The sequence below is a fragment of the Notechis scutatus genome, chromosome Z (assembly GCF_049901735.1).
Source record: "Notechis scutatus isolate UNSWTSFEM ecotype Mainland chromosome Z, rNotScu1.2, whole genome shotgun sequence".
NCBI classification, from domain to species: Eukaryota; Metazoa; Chordata; class Lepidosauria; order Squamata; family Elapidae; genus Notechis; species Notechis scutatus.
The window spans coordinates 33,558,658-33,569,480 of NC_142025.1; the positions used below are offsets into that span (position 1 = coordinate 33,558,658).

A 10,823-nucleotide genomic window follows, 5' to 3' on the forward strand; every position below is an offset into this window, starting at 1 on the left:
GCTTTTGTTTAAAATGTAATTAAATCTAACTGGTCAATATTAGTAACCTTAATTAACAGGCAAGAAAATTTTTGGAAAGTCATCTGCATTTTTTGATAGGAAGCTCTTTTGTTTACAGAAGTTATCAAAACAAATTCTCTGCATTATTGCCATACATAATTAACACTGTCTTTTGATATTAAAATTAAGGTACGTGATATTGACGTCATGATAAAAGATTCTGTTGTTGCCTGCTGGTATAAAATGATGCTACTTTCTATGTGTTGAGATTTCGATCTCTTATGTAAGTTCAATTTAAGAGAAATGAACAGAGCGATCATAGTTACTTTAGCTACATGTCTGCTTTTAGCTTCAAAAACTATCTGCCACAATGAATCATTAATGATCAGTTTGCGGACTAGAGAAGAAAACAGTGAGAAAAACTCTTCTGAGGTAAGATCTTAACTGGCATTACTTTTTCCATGAAGATTGAATTATCATTATTATGATTAATGTATGTTCCTAATTTGCTGGAAGTTTTCTTTCTCTTGAAATAATAGGGACTTTGGTTTGTTTTTTGCCTCTTTTAGCTTTGTTATTCTTCTGCAGTGGAACAGGCTGCTGGTTTTGGTTCTTTTCATCCGCTTTGCAGCCTCTCTAACTACTTTTGAAATTCCTCTGGCTCATGAAAACCAACAAATTTCACTTCAGTGAAACACTGTGGGCCATGGAAGCAATTAAGATTGTTTTTTTTTTTAATTTTTGCTAAAGAGAAGAGGGTTCTTCAACAAAGCAATTTGAGTAGCATCAAATCCCTTTTAGCCTTCTCTCACAATGCTGGCCAAAACCAGACAACAATGTCCAACAGGGAAGATTCCTCCTGGTGCAGTGCTCATTAAAGAAGCCTCCTCAGAATGTCTCACAGCATGAGTTCCGTGGAAGTGGCAGAAAGGGGATCCAGATCAGAGCAAAGTGAAACATCGTGCTTGTTTCGTCCTTAGAAACAAAGGGTGGAAAGGTTGCTTGAGTCAAAACGTTACACAATCCTTCAATGTATAGGCTTTAGGGAGGAGTTCCTTTATGATCTAAAATAAACACTGTATTCCTCCATCTATTAAGAAAGGACTGATCGAAGAAAGAACAGGATTTTACATATACTCTACGGCAAATTCATTTGTGAGATAAGGACTAGAATTTTACTCCCATCCGTGTTGATTTTAGTCAGATATTCTTTTTTTGTAAACAATAACCGAAAACATTGAATCAATATCATAGTTTTTTAAAAAAAATCTTCCCCCAACATTATTTTTTTTAAAAAAATATTTCCCCTCTGCACCAGAAAGACAGAAAGAATCTGTTTCAATAGATAATTGTACAGATTGCATAAGAATCAAGGTATATTATACTCATATTAGTGTGTATAGCTTCATGAGTAAAGCCTGTTGATCAGAGTGTCACTTTGAACTTTGATTTTTCAAAGTTCAATAAAATGTTCAATAAAATGAACTTTTCATTATATTTCACTTTTGAAAAACAGGAATCATTTCTAAATAGATCTGTTTTCATTTTCCCCACAGGTTTTCTGTTTATTAGATCTATTTGTTAAATTTGTCCCCTTGCCCCTCCAAAGTAACAGTAATAATAACTCTTAGTGCTCCCTCATATTGTCTGCTTTTCTCTTCTATGCACATTTCTGTAAGAATGTTGTTCAGAAGAGCAATGATTAAACTGCATTTCATTTTATATATTGATTGGGAAAATACAAGCTGGATGGATTCATTTTAAACTCTACAAAATTAGCTTCCTTATCCTTTCTCCAAAAATTTAGAGAAATTCTTTTTCTTGTGCAACTAATTGTACAAAACTTCACCCAAGGTCTAATCAAAATCACATGGTATTAGAATGTTCATGCTATATTTTCTTAGTTACCCTTTCACTCTACAGCAGTAGAGCACCAGTGTAGTGAAACTATTCTACTTGTTTTTGCATTAGATTTCATTAAACAGCACAAATCCTTTCCTCTTCCACATATCTTCTCAAAGCATTGGTGCCAAAAATCATTTGCAACCCTTCGAGGAGTTAGGTGCACCTTTCCATGCCACATATGAGTCTGATTTCTTTGCTATATTTTTAATAGTATAAAATTGTGTTATTTGTTTCCCTTTCCAGTCTAATGAAGACCTTATAGAAGAAAAACAGAGAAGTGTGAATCTTGAAGAACTTAAAGACTGGGAACTGAAGAACATAGTTAAGATGAGTGGACCAGCTGGGAAGGCAATGCCAAGTTCAATGGCTAATTTGCCACTGAGATTTGGCCGAAACTTCCTGGAAAGAAGAAATATCAAACCTACAGCCAATCTGCCCCTCAGGTTTGGAAGGGCTTTTAGATATTTCTCACACAGTTCTGAGAAAACTCCTTCAGTTCAAAGTTTTTTCCATTCGCTAGCCAATCTACCAGAGAAATTTGGGAGATCTTTTCTTTTCAGTTTGATTCAAGGCACCCAGGATTATGACCAAATCAAAAATAGGTGAATAGTTTAAAGCATGCTTGATGAAATTATCATTGTTTTAAATGTTATTCCAGTGCCCAACAATAAGAATAAGTTTACAATTATTTGAGTTGGCACAACATATATTTCTAAATTTGTCAGCTAAATGTAATAGTAGCTTTGGCTATCAATTCATATAATCACTGCCCTACGTTTAATCATTTTTTCCCTGCTGTCATGTTAAAAAATACAATTAAGTGGCTATATTTGGAGGGCTACTGAGGAAGAAGAAATTAGCAAAGGGTAGGAAATGCATTATCAATTTAAATATTAAGCTTCAATGTTCAAACTGTTGGACAAAAACTTTTGAGGTGTTTTTAGGTTCTATTTAGAACATTGAAAAACCCATTTGATTTAGAATAGAATAGAATACTTTATTGGCGAAGTGTGATTGGACACACAAGGAATTTGTCTTAGTACAAATGCTCTCAATATACATTTAAAAAAAGATATATTCGTCAAGAGTCAAGAATCATAATAATAGTCATAGGGCACAATAAGCAATCAAATCATACTAGGAATATATCAGTATAAATCGTAAGGATACAAGTGACAAAGTTACAGTCATACAGTCACAAGTGGGAGGGGATGGGTGATAAGGAGTGATGAGAAGATTAATAATAATAATAATAATGCAGACTTTGTAAATAGCTGGACAGTGTTGAGGGAATTATTTGTTTAGCAGAGTGATGGTGTTTGGGAAAAATTGTTCTTGTGTCTAGTTGTTCTGGTGTGCAGTGCTCTATAGCATCGTTTTGAGGGAAGGAGTTGAAACAGTTTATGTCTGGGATGTGAGGGGGCTGTAAATATTTCACAGACCTCTTTTTGACTAGTGCAGTATACAGGTCCTCGATGGAAGGAAGGTTGGTAGTAATAGTTTTTTCTGCAGTCCTAATTATCCTCTGAAGTCTGTATCTGTCTTGTTGGGTTGCAGAACCAAACCAGACAGTTATAGAGATGCAGATGACAGACTCAATAATTCCTCTGTAGAATAATTCCTCTGTAGTTCATGTGATATAATAGAACCTATAAATTTGAAGGTCTCTACTGTTGATACTGTATTGTCTAGTATTGTAAGAGGTGGTAGTATGGGAGGCTTTCTTCTAAAGTCTACCACCATTTCTACGGTTTTGAGTGTGTTCAGTTCCAGACTGTTCCGGTTACACCACGAGGCAAGTTGTACAACCTCCTGTCTGTATGCAGATTTGTCATTGTCTCGAATGAGACTAATCACTGTTGTGTTATCTGCAAACTTCAGTATTTTAACATATGGATTGTTTGAGATGCAGTCATTGGCTTATAGGGAGAAGAGAAGTGGAGATAGCACACAGCCTTGGTGGGTTCCCGTGCTAATTGTATAGGTATCAGAGGTGATTCTGCCTAGCTTCTCCTGCTGCTTCCTGTCTGTTAGGAAGCTTATGATCCACTTACAAGTGTGTTCAAGTACTGCTAACTGGTTTAATTTAGTTAGAAGAATGTCTGGAATGATGGCATTAAATGCTGAACTGAAGTCTACAAAGAGGATCCTTGTGTAGGTATTTGGAGATTCAAGGTGTTGTAGGATGTAATGCAGAGCCATGTTAACAGCATCATCTGCCGATCTATTTGCTTAGTATGCAAACTGCATGGGATCTAACAGCGGATCTGTGGTGCCTTTCAGATGGGACAGAACTAGCCTTTCGAAGATTTTCATAACTACAGATGTTAGAGCAACTGGTCTGTAGTCATTCAGTTCCTTGATGGAGGGCTTCTTTGGCACTGGGATCATAGTAGAGCATTTGAAGCAAGAAGGAACATAGCACATCTCTAGTGATTTATTGAAGATTCGGGTGAAGATGGGGGTCAAATGGTCAGCACAAACTTTTAAGCAAGAAGTAATTATCTTGTCTGGCCCTGGTGCTTTTCCTGGCTTTTGTCTGTGAAATAGATCTTGCACTTCTTTTTCTGTGATCATAGTGAATTAAACAGTGAAGACTAGTTATTGACTAAAATAATCTTAATAATAACTTTTTTCTTTCTCTCTCTCTTCCTCCCTCTCTCCCTTCCTTTTTTCTTTCTTTTCAGACTTGGCCAATTGAGCAAACTTTTGAAAAGGAATTCTGGAAATGAACAGGCAAGCCATCAAAATATACAGGACCAATTTTCTTTCTGAAATGCCTATATGATAGAAAGAAAAAATGGAAAAAGAAAAATGTCTGCTGTCAAATTGTGGTTCAATCCAGAGCATTTGTCCTTAGCTAAACATATATATATAAGTTATCATGATAACATCAGTAATAGTTTATTCTCATAGCTATGCTGTCAATACTAATTCTTCTGTACTTGATACAACTAATATCCAGTCAGTTGAAAAAATATTATCTGTATAAGCAAAATAAAGATGAATGTAACTACTTGTGATTATATCATATATTAGTAGAGGCATGGGGTGGGGGTGGTGGGCAGTGTCAGAAAAAGTCAATTTGGCATTTGTAACTGCTGTATTGAAGCTCTTCTGTTTCTTACGTGAGGTAACACAAAGAGGGCAGGACAATCACAGCCAGAATCCTGACCTACACACACACACACACACACACACACACACACACACACACACAAGTTTACAGGTGGCTCCTTTGTTTGCCTTCCAAATACATATCATTGTCCCTTTATTCTACATCTTGAAATGATAGGATGCTATGCATAGGGGAAAGAGTGGATTTTTTTCCTTTTCATCATAATAGTATAATCATCTAAGAGGTGTGAAAATGTGATAATTCAGACAGAATGGACAAAGAAGGTGATTGGTAGTTTATTATGAGCACAGATATTGAGCTGGAAAAGGACAGAATTAGAAGCTAAATAGAAATCATGATATTTCTGTTTTGCTTTTTTATCCAAAATAATGTTTGTGAACTGAAATGTAGAAAATGTAGACTGAAATTATTCCAAAGGTGCTTTTTCAAAAGGCAACTAAACTTTCTGATTTTTCTTTGAAGATGTTTCGCTTCTCATCCAAGAAGCTTCTTCAGTTCAGAAGAAGCTGAAAGTCCAGTTGCCTCTTGAAAAGCACCTTTGGGACAGCCATAACCTGGATGACTGAGAATCTCTATAGACATTTAGACTGAAATTACACTGAGCCAACTCCTTGCTGGTTATTGTTAGAAGAGTCAAAACAATAGTGGCAAATATCTGTGTAGGATGAGGGTGAAGGTTCGTTCTCCGAGCTTTTGGAGATTCAAAATGTTTGCAAAAAATTTTCTATGGATAATTCAGGATTCAGTATAGAGTGAGAGGATAACTAATAGAGGTAATTCTCAACTTACAACATTCAAAGTTACAATGACACTGAAATAAGCAACTTATAACCAGTTTTCACACTTACAATCATTGTAGCATCCCTAATGGTCATGTATCAAAATTAGGGTGCTTGACAACTGACATGTCTAATCCTACGTAGCTTTTTCTCTGGTAATATCACACTACTAACTAGAGCATACAAAACATTTGCTAGACCAATACTTGAATACAGCTCATCAGTCTGGAACCTACACTACATATCTGATATTAACACAGTAGAGAAAGTTCAGAAATATTTCACAAGAAGAGTTCTCCACTCCTCTACTCATTGCAGAATACCTTATGCCACCAGACTTGAACTTCTAGACCTAGAAAACTAGAACTACGCCGCCTTCAGTCTGATCTAAATATAGTATATAAAATCATATATTGCAATGTCCTACCCGTCAATGAATACTTCAGCTTCAACCATAACAATACAAGAGCACACAACAGATACAAAGTCATGGTTAACCATACCAAACTTGATTGCAGGAAATACGACTTCAACAACAGAGTGGTCAATGTCTGGAATACTTTACCTGACTCTGTGATTTCTTCACCAAACCCCAAAAAAATTTAACCTTAGACTGTCTACTATTGACCTCACCCCCTTCCTAAGAGGTCTGTAGGGGGCATGCATAAGCGCACCAGCGTTCCTACCATCCCTGTCCTATTGTTTCTTTTATTTTTCTTATATGTATCCATGTATTCATAACTATGTTTTTACTTATACCTATTATCTTGTAAACAATTGACAAATCAAATAAAAAAAATAAAAAAACATGTATTTATGCTAGTTGCACTGTCCAGAGGCTGGCTTCCGAGAAGCAATGTCAGATTCACTTAACAATCTCATGATTCACTTAATAGCTCAGTGATTCACTTAACAACTGTAGCAAAAAGATTGTAAAATGGGACCAACTTACTTAACAACTGTCTTGCTTAGCAATGGAAATTGTTGTCTTAGCTTGAGGACTACCTGTATTTTTAGATCAGCCACAGTCCAAATGAAAATCATGCAAACACATAGATATGCTAATTGCTCAACACAACTAACAAAGAAAAGGGTTTCTTTGTCTTTTATTTGAACCATAAGTACTTAAGGGAAGAAGGTGAAGCTACATCTATCTTTCCCACAGATTCCAATCCCTCCCTCTGGTAAGAATTGCTATTACTTTTATTATTATTTTTGAAGCACCAGAGATGATGAAAATGTTATAGTGAGTCAATTCAGGAGAATTGAAAGTTTAGGAAACTTTTTGTAGCAGCCAAGACTTTGCTGCAGCATATTTGCCTTCTCACCTCCAGTTTTGCTTGTGTGATACAGACACTGCAGTTTTCAAGATCCAGTTGTTCAGCAGCAGCAGCAGCAACTAACACAAGCTGCAAGTAACTATAGCACTTGGCAAGCTTTTGTTCATCCAGAAGCATCTGGAGAAGTGACAGGGCAACAAGGAGAATATATGCCTTATGGAAGATGCCTATGTGCCCTCCACCACCAAGAAGGAGAAGGAGAAGGAGAAGGAGAAGGAGAAGGAGAAGGAGAAGGAGGAAGGAGGAGAAGAAGGAGAAGAAGAAGAAGAAGAAGAAGAAGAAGAAGAAGAAGAAGAAGAAGAAGAAGAAGAAGAAGAAGAAGAAGAAGAAGAAGAAGAAGAAGAAGAAGAAGAAGAAGAAGAAGAAGAAGAAGAAGAAGAAGAAGAAGAAGAAGAAGAAGAAGAAGAAGAAAAGATTAAAGAAAAGATTCAGCTAGATCTCTGCTATTAAAAAATTTCTATGCCCAGTTGAAAGGAAGCAGATCCTTCCTCATTCAAGCAAGGAATAAGATGTACTTCTAAAGGTGCTTCTCCACAAGAATGGGAGAAGATAACACTTTGTGTCCCTTCCAGATTGTACTGCTAAAAGCCTGAAATGAAAAGCACCTCAGGCATAGGCTTATAAGGACTTCAACCATAAAGGACTTCAACCCAGCACAGTACTTTCACATTTGGACTTCACATGTCTAGATTTCCAGTCTCTGCTAAAGACTAAATGCCCCTCATTGCAATCATGTTTATTTTAACCTTGCCTTGAAAACCATCACAGTAATACAACAGAAATAGTAATTATAATATTATAATATCCAGTGTTAAGATACCTGGCTAGAAAGCAGGAGATTGTGAGTTTCATGCCTTAGCCATGAAAGCAGGGGTGGGATTCAAATTTTTTAACAACCGGTTCTGTGGGAGTGGCTTAGTTGGTGGGCATGGCTTGGTGGTCATGTGACTGGGTAGACATGGCTTGGTGGTCATGCTACTGGCTGGGCGTGGCCAACTCAACTTCACTCACATCGAGGCACACATCTCCTCACATGGCCTCTCATGACTGTGGGGATGCTGCAACAGTCATAAGTGTGAAAAAGGTCATAAGTCACTTTTTTCAGTGCCACTGTAACTTTGAATGGTCACTCCACACAAGCAAAGTACCAGCAAAGGAGGAAAAAAAACTCCAGAGAAGTTCCAGAGACAGGAAGTCTAGTCCTGCCAAGAATGTAATAAGGGTTAATGAAGAGGCAGTTTCTGTAAGCAACACCAGAATGTTTCCTTCCTGCCTTCCTTACAAGATTAGGCCAGTAATTTCTTCTAACAATTGGTTCTCCGAACTGCTTAGAATGTTAACAACTGGTTCTAGCGAATAGGTGCAAACTGGTAGAATCCCACCCCTGCATGAAAGCCAACTGGGTGACTTTGGGCCAGTCACTCTTCCTCAACCCAATTCACTCACAGGATTGTTGTGTCGAAAATTAGAGGAGGAACATTTGTTGGATATGTTCTCTTCCTTGAGTTATTTGTAAAATAATGAAGATGGGATATAAATGAACAAACAAATAGTATGGTTCCAATATAGCATTAATTCATAAACCATCATTTTCAACCTACAATAGCTGGGTTCATCCTTCAGAACTAAGCCAAACAATCAACATTGTGGTTAAATGAATAATGAGCTATATGCCATAATCATATAATAATTATCCATAAGAATCCTCCAGATAGCCTTCTTCGCAATGGTATTTTTTAATTTAAACCATGGACAGCTCATGTCTGTGGATTCAGAGCAGCAATCTAACTCTTAACCTATAGCATTAGGAGAAAGCAGTCTAATTCTTAACCCACAGCATTAGGAGAAAGTAGTTGTGATTATCCAGATTCTGGATAATCACAACTACTTTCTCCTAATGCTATGATGTCACTGAGAGAGTAGAGCCAAAAAAATTGGCTCTTTTGTCTTTTGGAGACTATACTAGGAATGGAGCAATTTTGGGAACCCTTTTTTACCCTTAACACCTGCCTACCTTAAACTTGCTCTCAAAGGATCTGAAACAGTGCCTCTGAAATGTGAACATTTTAATGGGAAAGTGAGGGAATGTTAGAATCGTGCGTAGCTTATATGCTGCTCAATTCTTAATGTTGATTTAAATGATGGCAATTTTTTCTCTTCACAGTCTCCCCTCAGAAATTAATCAGACAAATTGAGCTGAGCCATAAACAGTCAACATATTGGCATCATTTTATGGCCTCGAAGAAATCATAACTATAGCTAAACCACACGTTCAGCTCTTGTCAATATGAAAAAATAGACATATTTACAAGAGAAGTGTACTTCTTTATTCCTTTTCTAATATTTAGTAATTTCAAAGTTATGAGTAAATTTGAAAAACTAAAGTTGGATCTTTTCAGAATTATCCTGCAGCCACTAGAGTGCAGAAGCTGTCCACCAATGCTTAACACTGATATTTAAAACGCCAGATAAGGCAGATTATTTTCTCTTGTGCAGGAATGGAATCAAAATCTAGCTTCTCTAAAAGATAACCACTATTCTGTTTTATCATTTCCAGCAAGATTATAGTTTCTAATCTTGGCTGCAGAATGTTTTTCTATATCTTAATTAACTTAATTTCCATACCTGCTTGAGTAAATCAGTCACTAATATTTTTCCCCTATACTATTACCAGAACATTTCACTGTTTAGCCTCATTTGATTAAAACCCATTATGCAAATTCAGCCATTTCTTTTTACTCTAGAAACAAGAGTGAGGACAATCTCCTCTATTTCATAAGGAGTTGATGACCAAGTCATTGTGATGTCAGATAAAAACTTGGGGGGCTAGCTAAGAAAGTAATTCAGTATCCTGCACAACACTTAAATGGAAAGGTAGGTGGATTTGAGACTGCAAGAGAAAAGTGAATGATAAACTGAATCACACTTCCCAGCAACCAATGTAGTCAATGAGAATTTAATTTAGTCATAGTTGGAAGACTATAGATTTCTCTGTCTCTAGAATTCAAAGTTCAAAGACATTTCCTCAACTGAACACCTTCTCACTGTATTCAAACTATTCCCGTAATTTCTAGAGAGTATGCTTCTTTTCTATGGTAGCTGATTATCATGGAAATTTCTGCCATGGTGGCAGAGTGGTTAGAATGCAGTAGTGCAGGCTACTTCTGCTGATGCCAGCTGTCTGCAGTTCGATTCTCACCAGCTCAAGGTTGACTCACCCTTTCATCCTTCTGAGGTCAGTAAAATGAAGACCCAGGTTGTTGGAGGCAATATGCTGACTCTGTAAAACTGTTTAGAGAGGTCTTTTAAGCACTGTGAAGCAATATATAAGTGCTATTGCTAATACATTTGAAGAACATCTAGTTTGAGAAAGCTGAAATAACTATAATTGCAAGATATATCATTTAACAGTTGCACATTTTATCATTTCAACAACACAGTTTGCAAGTGTGAATATGTTGTGCCTTTTTGTCATGAACTAAGGAAAATCAAAATATCTTTTCTTCATGTTATACCACTATATACAGACATACTTACATTAATAATATGCATATTTCACTCAATCCAACACACTAGTAAAAGAAATCATTATACCACATTCATATTTGTGATTGTAATTGCTTGATGTGACTTCTGACAAATAAAATTCTTATTTTAATT

The 10,823-nt window shown here is 36.4% G+C and overlaps 1 protein-coding gene across 1 annotated transcript; it reads left to right on the forward strand.

The window, feature by feature from the left end:
- The first annotated feature begins 303 nt into the window (after positions 1 to 303).
- Positions 304 to 4,864, forward strand: NPVF (neuropeptide VF precursor). The gene is made up of 3 exons (XM_026673646.2): positions 304 to 432; positions 2,149 to 2,507; positions 4,593 to 4,864. Exons 1-3 carry the CDS (start codon positions 304 to 306, stop codon positions 4,678 to 4,680), a joined length of 576 nt encoding a protein of 191 aa, XP_026529431.2. The 3' UTR covers positions 4,681 to 4,864.
- Positions 4,865 to 10,823: the final 5,959 nt, after the last annotated feature.

Excerpts from the sequence above, each read along its gene's own strand:
- NPVF (XM_026673646.2), top strand. The coding sequence starts at position 304 with ATGAACAGAGCGATCATAGTTACTTTAGCTACATGTCTGCTTTTAGCT. Across the intron at positions 433-2,148 it reads GTGAGAAAAACTCTTCTGAG|TCTAATGAAGACCTTATAGA; the intron begins GTAAGATCTTAA and ends TTCCCTTTCCAG. Across the intron at positions 2,508-4,592 it reads TATGACCAAATCAAAAATAG|ACTTGGCCAATTGAGCAAAC; the intron begins GTGAATAGTTTA and ends CTTTCTTTTCAG.